The 17,965-nt window shown below is 48.4% G+C and overlaps 1 protein-coding gene across 4 annotated transcripts in view; it reads right to left on the bottom strand.

Moving 5' to 3' along the window:
• Positions 1-17,519, bottom strand: part of LOC8035036 (cyclin-dependent kinase 14) — a 53,381-nt gene extending 35,862 nt beyond the window's left edge. Inside the window, exons 1-4 of one of the 4 annotated variants that reach the window (XM_029968608.4) lie at positions 17,150-17,519; positions 7,182-7,250; positions 4,524-4,564; positions 2,515-2,644 (exon numbers count right to left, since the gene is read on the bottom strand). In XM_029968608.4, the coding sequence (XP_029824468.2) occupies positions 2,515-2,644; positions 4,524-4,564; positions 7,182-7,250; positions 17,150-17,336 (427 nt within the window). In that variant the 5' untranslated portion in view covers positions 17,337-17,519. The remainder of the gene's footprint in view (positions 1-2,514; positions 2,645-4,523; positions 4,565-7,181; positions 7,251-17,149) is intronic. The other 3 variants (XM_029968609.4, XM_029968610.4, XM_040505139.2) reach the window with 3 other exon arrangements.
• Positions 17,520-17,965: the final 446 nt, after the last annotated feature.

The following is a 17,965-nucleotide window of genomic DNA, read 5'->3' on the forward strand; positions in this document are numbered from 1 at the left end:
TTACTCTTCCCGTCTGGACCATCGGAATAAAGTTGGATTAACACGTTGCCAAACAAACACTTTTTTTTATTCATTTATCCCGCATACATCAAACGACTGGAACCACCTTCCAGCAGATATCGCAACTATACCTGATTATTCTCTTTTTCGCCAATCTTTGTCTACATTTCTGTTTGGTGAGCCAACATGAGTCATTTTATTTTGTTTTTTTTTTCCGTAAAATATATTGCTTGCCGCTTTTGCCAATGGCTGTGCGTTTTTGATATTTCAATTTCTTGTTGTTTGTTTTTTATTGTTTTGTCAGTTTGTTTTATTTTGCTTTGCCCCTCCCCTCTACAATGCTTCGGCGCTTGAGGGTATGTACAATAAATAAATAAATAAATAAATAAATAAGCTATGTAGCGTGACAATGATTGCAATTTCTATGACGTCTCGCGTAAGTTTGTTATTGCTCCTGCCCAGTACAGTACAGTTGGCCAGAGGTGGAGAACACCCGCAATCTCGACAATGGAAGCCTAAATGACCCGAGTAGGCCTTGACGGCGTTGTTATTGTGTTCCCGAAGTCGGTCGTTGAGACATCGTCCTGTTTGTCCGATGTAGCGCTTTCCACAGGAAAGGGGAAAGGAAGAAATCATTTCCTCTGTGCAAGGAACAAACTTAGTTTGGGGGTTCTTGGTGCAGCACGCTGGTCGAATAGAAGGCCCATTTACCTTCTTACATAAGGTGTGTTTGTTCTTGTGCGCTGTGAAGTGATATCAAAGATTGATTACCTCGGAACTATCGCAGACACCAGAGGGCCCCGTTGGACGAGGAGGAGAGGTCGAGGACTAGTTAGAGAGAAGCTGAAGAGGTTCTTGAAAACAAAAACCAGTTAGAGATGAATTCAAGCATATTTTTGTCTCGTGAATTTGAACATCACAAGCATTTGACCCGAACATATCAATAGATGCGAGAAAAACCGAAAAACCAGCCGCTGGGTGGGAAGTCATTCCCAGAGGTTTCAACTGCCTCGCACATGCCGCTTGTCTTGCAAGCCTTACCCGCTCGGGTAAGGCTTGAAGAAGGCATGGAAATGTTGAGACTTATACTCCGTTTCATACTTAGTATGCAACTCTGTCAATGGTACTGGCGCGTGCGTGTGGCTTTATTTACGGTTTCATTTGCGCAAAAACGCGTGCAAATGGTCCGTGAGATCCAACCCCATACTTGCGCCAACAGCTTTGACAGTGTTGTACACTAGGTATAAAACAGAGTATACATATAATATGTCACGATTCCCTTCTCTTCAAAATAGCAGCGTCACTGCTATTTTGAAAGTGCTGTTGTGGCTAGTTGGTGCATCAATTTGAATTAGAATTTTAATATTAGTGATCCTGGAGGCCAAATGAAGACGATTTAAGCGTTTTTCTCAAATACAAAACCGCTTCAGTCTTTTCTTTAATTTCAATTAAAAGCTCTGGCTAGGCGATGCAAGCCGCTGCCTGATTTAAAGGGTTCGGCTGTATCCATGCATGCAAGGAATTCTCCTTGTGTGACAGTGTCCTATGGTGTCTGCAATGGTTCTAAGGTAATCGATCTTCAATACCAATTTTAATAGAAAAATCGGCCACACATGAAAGTAATGTTTGGTTTCTTAGGATGCTTAGACCCCATAAATTGAATTATTGAGTAGTGATAAATTGAGTATGACAATAAATAGACTTTCGCAGAGAGCGGTTTAGTGCCACTTTAAGGCCCGTTTGAGCAGCAGTATGTAACGTGCTACCGGGGCGCACGTCGAGTTACAATCGGAAGTCGCTGGAACATCCGTGCCTCGTGCGATAAACTCGGAGAAGCACAAAATATGCTGCGAATAAACTAAGCAAATGCTGAGTGCAAGCGTGTAATGTGACTCTGCGATGTCACGCAACACCAGTGTCACGTGGCATCAGGGTGTCGAGCAATATAGCTCAAATAACCTTACCTATATGTGGGTCGAGCGTAACAGTCGAGCAACCATGACAATTTTCTCACAAATTTGAGCGTGATAACGCATTCTGCTTTCAAAAAATGCCTTTGGGGAGCTCGATGTCCCTCTCAAATGGAATCGCTCCCCAAACTGTCGAGCGAGCTGAAACCATTGTTTCAGCCTCAGCCTATGCAATTCCTCGGGGTGATCAATGGCCAAGCGTGTCGACACACAGCAGCTCAAGGGATGAATACCCACCCCTGCTTGTTTCGATACAGATGAGCATTGTACCGGCATTGTGCCAGAGGGAGGAGTTCGGATGTCCTGACCCCCCCACTTGAATTCCGTATGTGTAAAATTTAAGGGTGGGGAAAAGGGGAGGGGGTATCTTTTGTCAAACGTCCGATACGCCAACCCACCCCCTCTGGAAACGCCCGTGTCCGCCTCTGCGGGTCACTGCTGCGCAACGACGTCAAAGACCCCAGGCTAGCAGTAGCATGTTCGATTTGGCTTTTGCTTCGTTTACACATTTCATCGAGCAAGACAGGATCCGGTGGCCACGCACCGGGGGGCGGCCGGTCCAGGCCGCTGTGCGAGGAGGAGGTGCGGGGCGGCGGCAGGGGGGCGTCCTCTCCCACGGGGCTCAGCTGGCTGGCGTCTGCCACCCGCTCAAAGCCGTTCAGGGTCACCCGCTGCTGGGGTAGACAGGTACTCCAGTTGGTCGGGACGTTGACCGTGAGAACCCGACACACCCAAAGACAATGCTGCCGCAAGCGCGGCCGCCACGCGAAGGGACGGGGTTCGAACCCCGCTTACCCCGGTTCTCACTTTTGTCAAACTTTACTCTTCCGCAAGTTTCCGGCCCGTTCTTGGCCGTCGTCCCGTGTTCTGGTTTAGAGCATTCTCAGCATACCGCGTGTACGAAAGCGACGGATACGTGCCACTTCAGATGGTCGCCCTCCCACCAGCGACACAGAATGCACGGTTGTCTTATTTTAGCGTAAAGTGCAAGTTTTTCTCAATAAACATTTGTTCTTAGCTTCCATGTGAATCTATGTTTTTGTCTGTGACAATACAGTCGTGTCCAGTTAATGTAGACCCCGTTAATGTGGACACTCCGCTAGATAGACAACATTTTCGAGGACATACTAGATAAATATCTGCCCTTTTCTCTTTATTATGAACGATTTTTGGGGGAAACGGAGGTGTTCATTGTAAAAAGACTCGACTGCACGGGCTGTGTTCCAGGCCTTACTTTTTTAATTACTCCCAGAGGGTCATATCACATGATAACACAAAGATTGACACCGAGGTTTTAGAACATGAAAGCACAAAACCTTTACTCTGAAATGAGATATTAAAAAGCTTGGAACACAGCCACTGGGTACTTTCGATACCCTAACTCTGTCTAAAATAGAGACTGAAAAATCGGTGCTTGCACGTTGCTATATTAAAATTTTTACCTTCAAGTGCAATTGTAGTGGTGCGTTTTACCTCGTGAAAGCTCAGGGCATAGCTCCCTTCCTGTGAAAAATGCGATCAACAAACTTGCCAGGGTCAAAGGCAATGGTTGACGCTTAACGAAGCTTGCAAATATGGCGCCACCTCCTGATAGGTGCAAAGACGCATGTTGTCTCAACATGCTCGGACGAAACCAGACGACCTGGTTGAGTGCTTGATCCGTCCGTCGGGTTGACCGTGGCAAGTTTGCTGGACTAATTTTTCAAAGGGGGAGCTACGTCTTTGACTTTCCCAAGGTAAAATGCACCACTTAAGTACACCTTCAATGAAAATTTAAGATTGCAAAGTTCAGGCCCCGATTTTAGAGCTGGCCTCGGGACATGCTTTTTCTGCCACATGATGTAATGAATTCACATTTTTGTATTCTTTTGTACATGTATTTTTGAGTTTCTCGTTTACCTCAAGTGCTGAATTTCCCCTACACTGACATTTGAACGCATTTGAGTGCAGAGCATCGTCCCTGCAATAGGGAGCGACTGCTTACGGTATGACGTGTGCCGTTGTGCAGCACGCCGCAGTGAGATGCAAGGAAGTTGAACTGTGCTTGAATTTCCAACGCGGCTGCAATTACGAAGTGATGCGGCAGACCAGTTGGAAGCCGAGAAAGAGAGGGTCACGTGCTCGGCCGCTCCCGTCGGCGACGCGCGTCTAGTTCCCCGTTTAAAGAAGGAATCTTGCTTTTGCTTATTGGGAAGCGGTGGGGGCTATGGGAGCAGGTTATTCCGAAACTGCGACGGTTTAAGCCGGACAGGAGTCGCGCAAGCATGTAGGATCGCCCCGAGACCGGCCGCCTCGACGCTGTCGTCAAGTGCTGCCACGCTGCAGTGGATTTCGCTCACTGTCGGTAAGCTGCAAACGACGATGGCGCATTCTTAATGGCTCTCGACTGCGGTCAACCGCGTTTCGACGCAACTCCGCATGCAAGCTTTGCAGAAACGCCCTCCGCAATGATCAGGAGCCGCCTGCCATGAGCGAATGCATTGTGCTCGAATGCAATTGTGCGTGTGGGCCTCGAGGAACTTCCGAGTGCTAAAAATAAAGCCCGCAACTTACCTCGTTGTCTGCGTCGGGCAGGATGACTTCCTTGGAGAGCGCTGCAAGTACAGGGTGCCAGAGGTAAGTGCAGGGTGAGCAATTCTCCCAGGGACCATGTTCTAAGAGCTCGCTCGCTCATAGAATGATAGGCACAAGGTCGCGCCTCAGTACCACCGGGACTAACTAGCGTAAAGTCCAACGGGCGCCGACCCCAAAACGTTGCCACTCCTTTAAAGGGATGCAATTTTCTGTCAGAAGGACCTTCAACTGCCACGCTTTCATAACAACAAGAGGTGCTGGAGCCCCAAATGGGGTCGGCTAGAGGGAAATACTGGGCCATGCCTTCAATAGGGTTCAAGTACTCCAGAGCCTTTAAAAAATTTTGGAGGACCAAGACGAGCGATCGGCTATTTTATATGTCTTTGGAATGAGCTCAAAGAGAGCAAGCTATCTCCCGGAGTTATCTCTGCAGTGGCAGCACTGCTTGGATGCAGGATGTCCCCCGAAAACCCGCCTTTTAATACAAAGAAACTGCATTTGTTTGGGGTACCCTAACGCGCAACGCAGCAAACCTTGACGACAATCTCAAAGAGTATCGAAAGTCTCCTCCTTCACCGCCAAAAGAGTTCTCGAATTTCTTGCCCTCAAAGAAACTCCGAATGTTTTCAAAAGCGAATGTTTTCGGAAGCATTCGGAAAGCAGCATCTGTACGTGACCCAGCAGCCATTCGACGCTACGCTTTCAAAGTTTGCTCGCCGAAACTGCATCTGCCCGTATTGTGACGCCAAAGAAGAATCGTGAGAGGTCACCTTAGCAAATACTAGGGTCACAGGAGTGCAGGCAAGAGTCCTTCACACTTGTCCGCATTTCCTTATTCTGCCTCTGGCAGTGAGCTGGACAGGCGATGCGCGCACCCGGTTGCAAAAAAGCGCATTTTACGGGGGACGCATTTTTAGAACACAGGAATCGAATCGATATCAAATGTCAGCCTAACCTTTTTTTATTAAGACGAAAGCTTGGGTGAGTTGGTCATTCATATTTAAAGATGTACGGCACAAACATTTTAATGCAAAAATATATGTGTTTAAAAATATATTTTATTAAGGATAGATAACTGGGCGAGTTGGTATGAGTTCATGTTGAAAAACACCGTGACTGGGACGAGGACACAAAGAGAACACAAGACACAGCGCTGACTATCAACTGGTTTAGTTATTACAACATGAGGAAGAACGACAATGAAAAGAAAAACATGGAGTCAAATGTTCGCACGCTTGCTTGGCGCCTCATGAAATACATTATTTCAACACCACGACCAAACATGCCGAGAGATGCTAAAAGCCTACAACATCACGAAGAACAACAGTTCATGTGTGAGCCAACCTTCGGTGACTCTGACTCCCAGCGAGATGAAGTTTTTGGATCCAGGGTCTTCTGAGGAAAGAAAGAAGAAAGCCAGTCTACAATCGGATGAAAAAAGAAGAAAGGGACATATTCCACGAGGCGCCAAGCAAGCACGCGAACATTTGACTCCATGTTTTTCATTTCATTGTCGTTCTTCCTCTTGTTGTAATAACTGAACCAGTTGATAGTCAGCGCTGCGTCTTGTGTTCTCGTCTCTTTGTGTCCTCGTCCCAGTCACGCTGTTTTTCAACATGAATATATTTTAGTCCTCTAAATTGGAACGCTGAATATTGGCCGATGCCGACAATCAATTTAAAGGGCTCTGCTGTACCCACACTTTCATTCATTCGGAACACCGGAAACAGCTTGCTTTAGTTTACCCATTCCCAGCCTCGTGCATTGCCGCAAAAGTTTGTGTTTCTCTCTTTTCCAAAACAGTCCAGTTTTAATGAATATTTAGTTTAGGTTTAGCACTTGTCTTGTCTACCGCTTAACTCTGTCCTTGTTTGCCAAGTACTTTATCACCAAGTTGCAAGTCCGCCACTACCATGTACTCACGAATCGGCTAGCAAGCTCACCATCATTTAAGCAGCACCCCATCTGCTGCCATAAAACATTTTCATTTACCCCGCAAAATATTCATCCCAATTTCAACACGGTGAACAAGCTCCTATAGTTTTAATAACGTCACCAAAAATCTCGTCTGAAATGGTGAAGCTATTATCTCCCAGTCCAGCAGTTAAGAAATCGGTCAATCCTTTTGTTTCATCACCAACAGAATGAGACACCTTTTCGCACTCTTCTCCACCACTCAGAAAAAAAAAAGAGCATGCCACAAGCGTGCAAACGAGGAATATGAAAGTGCGTCAAAAGGCTCGTGGGCAGTGGTTTCCCGGGGATGTCTACACTACTCACTTCAGAGTAATCCAGCAAACGGCAAAATCTACGGCCCCCGGGCACCAATCAAAGTGTCGGAGGGAGGCACACGGGTGTATCAAAGTACCTATTCAGCCAACAGAGTGCATTTCAGCCCCGAAATACACCCCGGTGCCTACCGCTGTAGCTTTGATTCGCTAGCGGTGGTCACAGTATTCACCGTTCGCCGAGTCATGCCCAAGCCAAGCGTGGAAATGCATCTCTGTATCATCAGACACGATGCATCCGCCAGAAGATATCACCTCCGGACAACAAAGGGCCACGCTCGGATGGGGGTACCCTTCAGAGGGATTGCCGGACCCTCTAAGCGGAAGCTCCGCGGGAGCAGCGACTCACAGAGGCGTCCCAAGCTCAGCCGGCGTCGCAACCTCTGCATGCGAGACACAGTCCGCTCCCTCAGGGGCTCTGCAAAGAAAGGCGCTTCGATCAATCTATCAATGGCATTTAATTTTTGAGATGCAAGTTACAAGTTGGCGTGAAACCATCCGAGCCCCTAGCCATCTATCGACGATTGGATATACCCGACAAGGCGTGATGCGGCGCGCAGTCGACGCGACGCTTGTGCCGTCGCAACGCTGACATAACTAATGTTCCCTGTTTTTGTAAAAGAAAAATAAATATATAAACTTAGAAAAGTGACTCCCAAACCGATTTTATAGAAATCGGGAAAAACCGAGCAACCCTGCATTGGAACTGCCCTGGAATGAGAGAAACCTAAGCTTCACGGGAGGAGGAGGAGGACAAAACATATTTATTAATCGTTTTACGCTGTGGGGTGGATCCTCAATTCAGGTACCCATGTGCCGTCCTGGCTCGATCGGCCCTCTCCACCAGCAAGAGCTGATCTTGAGCGAGGGAGCTGGACAGCAGTGTCTCCCACTGCTCGGGGGTAGGGGAAGGAAAAGGGGGTGACATGTCTGGGTTGTTGTCGCACTCCCATATGATGTGTCTCAGGGTGCCGGGTTGGTTGCAGAATTGACATTGGGCATCGAATTGTGTGGGGAATAGCAGGTGCATCCTAATTGGATGGGGAAATGTGTTAGTCTGTAGTAATCTGAGTGTGGTTTCCTGACTTCTCGTGAGGGAAGGGTGTGGTGCGGGTAATGTTCTTCTGTTGAGCCTGTAATGTTGTGTAATTTCTTGATAGGTCGTGAGGGGTGTGGGTTCCAGTGTCTCCTCCGTGGCCTGGTGGGCGAGGTCTCGGGCCGTGAGATGGGCGTGTTCGTTGCCTCTCATGAAGGAGTGGGCTGGTGTCCACACAATGTCGACCTGCCTGTCCGGTGCCTTGTTTTCTAGGATACGTAGCGTGACAGGTGCCACCCAGCCCGACTGGAAGCTACGGCATGCCTCTTGCGAATCCGTGATTATTGTGGAGGTTTTCGTTTGTGTCAGGGCGAGGGCGATAGCAAGCTCTTCTGTTTCTTTAGCCGTTCCCCGTGGGACAGAGGCACTGGTCAGGTACTTCTGCCCGTCTGTCACCACGGCCACCATGGCTCGTTTGCCGTCGTAGTTGGCTGCGTCGGTATACGTCGTCGTGGGTATTCTGGAGTATGTCTCATTTAGTGCTCTTGCTCTTGCTGCTCTGCGGCCCTGATGGTGGTTCGGGTGCATGTTTCGTGGGATTGGGTAAACAAAGATGTGTTGGCGCCACGATTCCGGGAGTGCCAGTGGCAGGGTCTGGTGCCGTGGAACCCGCTTGAGTTTAATCAGCAAGTTGCGGCCGGTTTGAGTGTGACCGAGTCGTGTCCTTTGACTTGACAAGTGGCCCTCAATGAGTTCCCCCACGGTGTTATGTAGCCCCATACGAAGTAGCTTGTCCGTAGATGCGTTCACGGGTAATCCGATTGCCTGTTTCAGCGTCTTGCAAATGAGCACGTCGAGCTTGTCTTGTTCCGCTTTACTCAGGGTGACGTAGGGAGCAGCGTAAGTTATGCGCGAGAAAACGAAGGCTTGAACTAACCTGACCGTATCGCTCTCTCTCATGCCTCTGTGTCGGTTCGTGACTCTGCGTATCATATGCATGACTTGCTCAGAGGTTTTACTGAGCTGTTGCACCATTGCGTCGTTCTTGCCATCCGCTTGAATTAGCAAGCCCAATATCCTGAGGGACTTGCTTGGCTTGATGTGGTGCCCTTCGAGAGTGACGTGGATGTTGTCGTCGTCCTTCTTGGTTCGCCGTCTCCTCACCACGAGAAGCTCGGATTTCTGTGGCGAGCAGGACAGTCCGCAGCTTTTTGCGTATTGATTCACCGTCTCGGCGGCGAGCTGGAGCGTGTCCTGCAAGCCTCCGAGGGAGTCGGTGCCCGTCCAAAGGGTGACATCGTCCGCGTAGAGGGCATGGCTTAAGTTCGGTATTCGTCCCAACTGCTCAGGGAGGCCCAGGAGCGCGATGTTGAATAACAGGGGGGACAGGACCGAACCTTGGGGAGTCCCTTTGCATCACAAGTTGATGGGTGCTTTGGAGGTGATGTCCCCGATCTTAAGTATGGCTGTGCGGTTAGAGAGAAAGTCACTTATGTAGTTATATGTCCTTTCCCCGCAGCCTGTCTTGACTAAGTTTCGGAGGATCGCCTCGTGTGCTACGTTGTCGAACGCTCCCTTCAGATCTAGAGCAAGGATGGCTCTCGGGGAGTTACGTGTGGCTGGGACAAGGATGTCCTCTTTCAGTTGAATAAGCACGTCCTGGGTACCGAGGTGTTTCCTGAATCCAAACATCGTGTCCGGCATTTGTTGCGTTGCATCGAGGTGGTTCTGAAGTCTCTTCAGTATGATTCTCTCCATGATTTTGCCAATACAGGATGTAAGAGAGATTGGTCTTAGGTTCTCAATATGTGGCGATTTGCCGGGCTTTGGGATGAAGTGTACCTCCGCCATCTTCCATTGGTCCGGGATTTTTCCTGTCGTCAAGAAGCTGCTAAAGTGGCTGAGCAGGGTATCCATGGTGCGGTCGTCCAAGTTGAAAAGGAGCTCATTAGTGATTTTGTCTGGACCCGGGGCACTGTTCCGCTTACTATCCGCTATTGCCTCTCGTAGCTCGTACAGTTGGATATCTTTGTCTAGTTCTTGATTGGGCGATCCGTCATACGAAGGGGAGGAATAGACTCCCCCCGTCGGGAGGTACTTCCTTGCCAGGTCCTTCAGGAGTTCTTCGCTGCTACCCGCGTAGGCATTGAGTGTGCGCGTCATGTTTCTGTTAGACTCTCCTCTACTTTTCAGGGGGTCGATTAAGTGCCGAAGCAGATGCCATGTTTTCTTTGTGGTCAGGGTGCCTTGTAGGCCGTCGCATTCTTGTAGCCAATTCTCCTAGCATAGCGCAGCTGCGTATTCAGCAGCCTGTTGGTTTATGAGAGCTATGCGCTTCTTGAGCGTTCTGTTGTGTCTTTGCCGTTTCCATCTTCTTGTGAGGCTGCGTCGTGCTTCCCAAAGATGAAGTAGTTTAGGATCTACATACGGTGTTCTGTATGAGGTGGCAATAGTCTGAGTGTGCGTTTCGGAATCTTTTAAGGCCTCTTGGATCAGTTCTTCGTAGGAGAGATTTTGATCGAGATCTTGCGAGTTTCTGTCCTTGCGGAAATTATCCCAGTTGGTTATGCGGGCTGAACCGATGTGGGCCTTGTAGCTTTTGTCCTTAATTAAAATATGGATTATGTCATGGTCCGATCCTAGGTTATCCTGTGTATTAGTCCAGGTAATGTCCAGAGTTCCTGCCAATAAAGTAAGGTCGGGGCTCGTGTCTCTGGATACGCTGGTGCCCGTTCGGGTAGGCGTTTGGGGGTCATTGAGCAGGGTTAGATGGTCCTGTTCGATGGATTCGACTATTGCTTTTCCTTTTATGGAGTTGTGAGTGTATCCCCATAGTCGGTGTGGGGCGTTAAAGTCCCCCACGATTAAAAGGGGTGAGTCCTTTGCTATTAATAGGGCTTCCCGAATAACTTCTCGTATTCCTGGTTGCTTCCGCGATGGCCGGCAATACATATTGAGTATGAACAGATTAGATTTTTTCTTCGTTGACTTCGAGATAATTTCTACGAGCGTGTGCTCGCACTACTTCTGCGTCGTGAGATGTTGCATTGCCGCAATGCAACCTTTTATGAGAATGGCTGTGGATTTTTCGGTTGGGTCAGCATAGGTGATGTATCCTGGAAGATGAGGGCTTCTATTTGTTTCTTGTAAGGCAACTATTTCTGGCTGAGGGTCTAGGGAGGAGACGTATTGCTGGAGTGCTCCCTGCTTGTCTTTTATACCTCGGCAGTTCCACTGAAGAGCCACCGTACCGTTCGTGTTATTGTTTGGGCGAGTCGTCATATTGCTTGGTTGGGTCCTTGCTTTCCACCAGGGATTCTCGTTCGTACGGGGTGGGTCTGCGGCCACTGCGTGGGTTTACTGTTTCAAGGTGTTCGATGCGGATGGTGTGGCGCTCTATTTCTTGCTTAAGAGACTGTACATCTTGTTTTAGGTCACGCATATCTTGCTTTAGGGGCTGCACATCTTGGTGTACTGTTTGTATATCTTGTCGTAGGGCATTGTGTTGTGCATCCAGGCGTGTGGTAAGCGGCTCCAATATGGATCTTATGGTTGCCTGAAACCACTGGGGTTGAGCGACTTGTGAGGCATCTGGCGTATGGACCTCGCTCGTCGCGGGAGCCTGGGGTGTTGTTTTTTGTGCGTCGTTATTTGGGGATGGTGGTGGTGGAACCACATCCATTTGTGTTTGCTCCCTCTCTGGGCGGTTTGGTTTCTTGCGTTTGTCTGTAGTGTTCCTCATCTGGGCTTTCTCTATTGTTTCTAGTCTAGCATGGAGTACTGCTATTTGTGCTTTGAGTTGTGTGCATTCCGGACACGGTACAGGTGAGGGTGTGGGTTGGACTGGTGCTGGGGGTTTAGGAGTACTGGGAGCAGTGGGAGACACAATTTGTGTCCAGCTGACTTGCTTGTTGTTGCTCTCGCGGGGCCGGGGTTCCCTGCTCCGGGAGGTAGACTGGGACCTTGGGCCCGAGCTGCTACGCCGCCTTCGAGTCGGGGTCCTGGAGCAGTCTCTGGGCCGCCCGCGTTGCGGTGTCGGGTCCCTCCGCACGGCTCGCTCTCTCGTCTGCCTCGCGAGCGCTCTCCGTCGGAGAACGTAGGGCTCAGAAAACCGCTTGGGACAGCCCCGAGCCGCCGTGAGGTGAGGTCCGTCGCAGAGGATGCACAGAGGTTCGTATGTGTGGCCCTCGTGAGGGTCTCTGAGGCCGCACTGGTGGCACACATTGACTTTTGGTTGTGGACATGCCGTGGATCGATGTCCGGCTTCGTGGCATACGGTGCACGCGGGAATTGTCTTTTTGTACAGCGAGACAGGGTACTCCCCGCCGAATAATGTCACGAAGAAGGGTACCTTTAGCCCCGCAAAGGTGAGTATTACCATCTTGGATTGGCCCAGTCTACGGCAGGTGTAGATTTCGAACTGGCTTTGGTCGGAATTCGCGAGGATTTCGGCGTCGGAGAAGCGCAGCGGCACTCCCCGAACGAGTCCCTTGGATGAGTCATCGGGCGCCAGGCCATACAGGGTGACCATATGAATGGTGTTGCCGATCTTGAGTTGTTTCAAGTTTCCTAGGGCCTTGGCTGCATCTGAAGAGGGTGTGCTGATTGTGGCCGTATTTTGCGTGGCATCCACGCGAACCCTAAGATTGGCTTGGCGCCACGTGAAGTTGATCGAATTCAACAGAGCCAGGGAAACCTCGGCTATGTCCAGATTTGCAAGCTTGAGGCCGTCTTGTGGGCGCAGAACTAATTTAAAATCATCGCGGGGAAGTGGATTGGGCCTGGGGGCGGCTTTGCGTACTGGCAGGGCAGTTGGAGGTTTGGGCATGGCGGTTGGGCCTACCTCATCGTCGAGCTTGCGCTGGCGTCGCTTCTGTGCCTTGGTGACAACATCGATCCAAGTTGAGTCATGTTCTGACGAGAGCTCCGAGTATTCACCTTCGTTGGAATCGTGGTTCATCGCGATATCCTCTTCGTCGTTTGAGTTGGGGCTAGGGCAGTCCGCGACGCGGCCCCCGTCGGCGGCGGACGAGCCCGACGTTGGGAGTAATCTTGCGAAGTTGGTCACAGAAAAGTTTCCACGCATACACTACAATGAGCTGAGTCGGCTGGTAGCGTTGAAGTCTGGCTGGAATCCGATTTTCCTCACAAATAGTTGAAAGACTGCGGAGCTCATGCGAAATGCGTCCACTCCGCCGTGAGTCTTCGTCTTTTTCCGCTTCACGGGAAGAAATATTCATCCACAACTTTGTTTTGGGTTAACCCTACCGAACTGACCCAAGGCTGTAATAGTTATAGTAATCTTTGTTGACTCAGGAGAGCCGTGGCACCGCGGAAAGGCGACAGCCCATACCATCGAGGTCCGCAGTGCTACGTCTAAAGATGATGATTATGAGATGGCACATACATCTTGTTCTGTTTTTTTTTTTTTGTTCAGGAATAACGCCTCCTTATCTCGTTTCCTCGCGTCAGGACACACATGGTCCCTGCAGCTTGGGGCATCCCACGCCCTGCTTTCTGCAAGATAAGCCTCGATAAATGCCAACATTTTGTGTCACACCTAAAATCAACACCAAGGACGTAAAATCTAATGGAAAATATAAACCCCCAAAAAACGCTTTCAAAATTCAAACTCGAAAAAAAAAAAGAAAAAAAAAAAGGCACACTGAAACACAAAATATTAAAGATAAAGTCATACAAGGTCAGAAATGGCCACCTTCTCAAAGTTTGAAAAACCAGGCCGGCACAACATGCAGCCCACACAGACATTTCTGAAGCCTTTGGCAACACTCTAAATTGGAGCTTCTAGCAAAACATAGCCAATAACTAGAATTCCGTGCCTTCTGAGTTTATTTTTCGTCAAATTTGGAGGGTGTTTTTCGGAAATTCTTTTTTGTCGAAAATTGGGAGTTTATTTTTGCTGGATTCCGAATTCTCCAAAATTCTGAGTTTAACTTCTCTGTATTTCCTATTAAAAATAAATAAATAAATAAATAATATCCAAGTGAAAACGTATACTAGATAAAAGAAAAAGAAAATGCACTTGTATATATTAATATGTTTACACCTGGATTTGGCGTTGGTGCCATTGCCACTGGCAAAACTAATTTGTTCCATGAAAAATACTGCACACAAGTGTTCCTTCGATAAATGTCAGTACCTTAAAATCAATTTACTCCTGCAGGTAGTCTGGAAAGCTCATATTCATCCTATTCATCCTGCCCTCGAGATCGAAGTCTTAAATCTAGTAAGTCGGTGACACTTCAGCGTCCCGAAAAATTAGGTATACACGTGCTATGAATTACTACCAATTGCGTGTTAAATTTTGCGGACCCCAATGCGCGTAATGCGCTTCTCAGTGAGCGATTTCAAATTCTACTTAATGATTCTTAGTAAAAATTGGATATAACAAATTAATAAATCGCCTGAATTTGCTGGATGATGTCCAACAGTTTAAAAATTTATAAAAATTTCAGCTTTTTTTCGAGCAGAAGTTGCCATGTGACAATCATATTCGATGCGGGAGGAGTTAAGCGTGAGGTTCTGATGAGTATTTGCTCGCCAATGACTGTCGAGTCAGACTTGAATAGAAGTGTCGGTATCGGCAAGCTCAATGTATATGCTTAAAAAAAAATGTGTGGCACTTTGGAGCACAACTGTTCCCGCGTGCAACGCTAAGACGACAGCACATCATTTACTCTGGTGAATGCAAAACCTTTTTCTACAGCAGCATCCACACATCCTAAAAAATATTTAAAAACAAGCCTGAAGCTCCAGGCTTGTTTTTAAAAATTTTAAGGATGTTTAAAAATAAAAATTAACTTCAAGGCACTGTTATTCATTCACAAGATCAATCACAAAAACGTCATACACGTTTCTTCAGTAAATAAACCATTTTTAATCGGCAGAGACAAACTAACATATCCACTTCGTGCTTTCACATAGTGCACCGTCTGCTCGCATCCTACCAGCTCAGTCACAAGAGGGCACCAGAGAGGTGGAGCCACGAAAACATCTCGTCGCCAATACTAATGGCAGCCTTTTGGTGCAAGATGAAGGAAGAAGTTGAAAATTCACTCAAGCAGATGACGAAAGCCCCATGCATTTGAGACGCTAGTACAAGGCTCAAGGAATACAAAAGCCGCATAAACATTTACTGTGAACCTTTTCACAATGGAATTCTTTTTAACATTTTTTCGTGGTTGGGGATTGTTTTTGAAAGGATAGTACAAAGCAAAGTCAGTGTACAGTTGTCATTTTTCTTTTTGTCATTTAATGAGAGAATGTTCAATGCTTGCAAGCTGTTCAGGTTGAGAAGCATCGAATGCAAACACAAAGGGAGAAATGTAGTCGCCTTTCTGCCCTTCAGTTTCCCTTTGATGTGCCCGCTTCTGCGACATTCCGGCAGTCTCCGATTCTGAACCCGAGGCACTTCACAAAGCTTCTCCATAGGCTGATGAGCTCTTGTCTTCTGAGTTTAATTCTGAGAAGTGTGAAAAGTCTGAACCAGAAGAGCCAGCCATTCTGGCCGGTCAAGCAATCCAATGAGCCAATGGAAGTTCTCATTTCCAAAGGCTGCACACTGTATGTACTCAATAAGAGTCAGCATTCATGAATTGGTACAAACGTAAAAGCCATGTTTGAACAGTCCAAGACATTTCCTGTCCAAATGTTCCCAAGGTTTTAGGTCCACTGCACAAACAGTGCAAGCAAGAAAATCTCCAAAAAGCCATCCCATAGCTCTCGATAGTCCGGCACTCATCCCTAAGGCCATAATTAGGAATCCAGAATCTCCCGGTATTCTTTTAAGATTTTCGTTAAGGCGAGTACCAACCCTAACGAGGAAAGAATGGGCTCATGGTGCAGCAAGGAAGCTCAGACATCACGTAATGCACTCAATGGTGTAGTCAAAAGAGAATGGTTGTCAATGTGTGACATTATCTAAGTTCCGCGTTTGTGTCAATCAGTTTTCTTCAAACAGAGGGGTGTTTTTTTCTCTGTATATTTTATTCAACAAATTCTGCGTTTTTCGTTGTCAAGAACAAAAAATAGCCGTTTCTCGATGCTAACACTTAAGAGGAGACGATGGCATTCTCCGTTCTCCAAGTGCGAGCGAGCACTTGGAAAACGTCCGGGTACTGGTGAGTGAGAAGAACAAGAGGTATGCTTCCAGAAGAGACTAGCAAGCAGCAGCCTTATGGACAGACAGCTCGCTGGGGGATGTGCTTCGATTCAAGACAAAATAAACATGTAGATAATTATTTCTTTCTGTGAAGCTTGGATTTTTCTTGTTCTTATACTTTCTCTTATACTAGGGGCTTTCCAGCTCACCCTGATGTTTTATAAAACTGGCTCGGGGCCGGGTTACTTTTCAGAGTTTATCCGTGTATATTCATCTGTATGTACCAAAAAATAAACTGCACAACACTTTCCATAGATGTGAATGACTCCCGATTTACCACTGCTGAGCAAGAAGAGGCCACATGGCCATAATATGACTATCTTTACGCTGAAACAGACTCTCCAGAAGTGGCAGATTACTCAGTTCTAAATATCTTAATCTCCCGAGCTCAAAAAACCCACATTTCTTCTGCAGGGAACATCTCCTCGTTGGCCTATGGCTCCCACTCATATTCCGAAAATGGGCTGTATATATATATATATATATATATATATATTAAATTATAATGCTGCGAGGAGTGAGTACACGTTCACCTCTACCTTAGTTCCTCTTTACCCTCTACCCCCCTGGCAGGAAGTCGGGCACAATCAACCTATCCATTCAATCGTTCTCCGGACGCCTGCGTACGCATGACAACCGCTGCACAACAGAGACTGTCATCGAAGCATCGACCCCCCGACAAAAGTATCCTCACCGCGCTACAACACCACAGCTGCCGCATTTTGACGCGCGACAACCGCAGTCCAGAGACCCGCAACCCAAAATTGATTGCCGGTATACCTTTTAACTCGTTTATTTTTTAACAGTGTATCCTAGAGGGGAGCCTGACGGAGCCACGGATCCACTCGACGGAAGAAAAAACACCGAGTCGGTGTTCTCTTTCGCTATTTCCCCGCCGCAAAAGGCTCCGAGCGAGTTGAATGGAGGATGTCAACCACTCGCGTGAACACGGGACAGGAACCCTGCCGCGCGGTCGCCTAGTCGGAAGCGGAGAAGTGCGCTGGTCGCTCGCGTGGCCGGCTCCCCGCGGCACGGCAGATCCGCCGTGGACAGACGGATTGACGGGCCTAGGCCTAAGCGCGATGACGGACGTACTCACCTTGTCGCGTCGCCGGCGTCCAGTTCTTGCTGGTGGTCACGGAAAGCGCCATGCTGGCGCCGATGCCCGCATACGGGGGCAGCAGCACCAGGCCAGCAACACACTCACAGCTGGCACAGCGCTGCTGTGGCGTCGCCTCTCCTGCCTGCCCCTCCTCCGCTCCGCTGCTCGAAATCTGCTGCACCATCCGCCGGAGGCGCGCTACGTCGATAGGTGCGCCGCACGGCCGCACGGGTTGGCCAGGGCCAGGTGAAGCATGGGGGCGAAGCCGTGAAGCGCAGGATCCTCTCTATGCCATTTACGCTTTGCGCAGGAGTGTGCGCGGCATGGGCCGAAGGGCCGAATTTTTGCCAACTTTTTGCAAAAATTTGGCAAAAAAAAAAAAAAAAAAAGAAAAGCAAGGTTGCCAGACTAATTCGGAGAGCGAGTCGTCTGCTTCTTGCGCCTAAGTTGTGGTGACGTCAGAACGACGCCAAGCTCTTATTGGCCAATTGAAAAAAGGAAGAAAAAAAATAGTGGGTATACCTCAAAGCACCGAGGTCTACCCGCTATTCTTTCAAGCAATGCCAATCAGTGGTCGGCTTCGCTCTGACGTCACAGCAACTCGTGCGCAAGAAGCAGACGACCTGCTCGACGGCACCAGGCGGTGGCTGCACGAACTAAAAATCGAGGAAGTGACCTTCCTGCGCTACCAATCGATAATGGGAGCTACGCTACCACTTGCTCCGCACTCTGAGCTGCGTCGCGTGCCCAACGCAACTTTAAAGAGGGAAATCCGTAGCGTCCACCCAAACGTCGTGTTTTTCTTTCCGTCTA

Source organism: Ixodes scapularis, unplaced genomic scaffold (assembly GCF_016920785.2).
Source record: "Ixodes scapularis isolate PalLabHiFi unplaced genomic scaffold, ASM1692078v2 PGA_scaffold0__279_contigs__length_252992795, whole genome shotgun sequence".
NCBI classification, from domain to species: Eukaryota; Metazoa; Arthropoda; class Arachnida; order Ixodida; family Ixodidae; genus Ixodes; species Ixodes scapularis.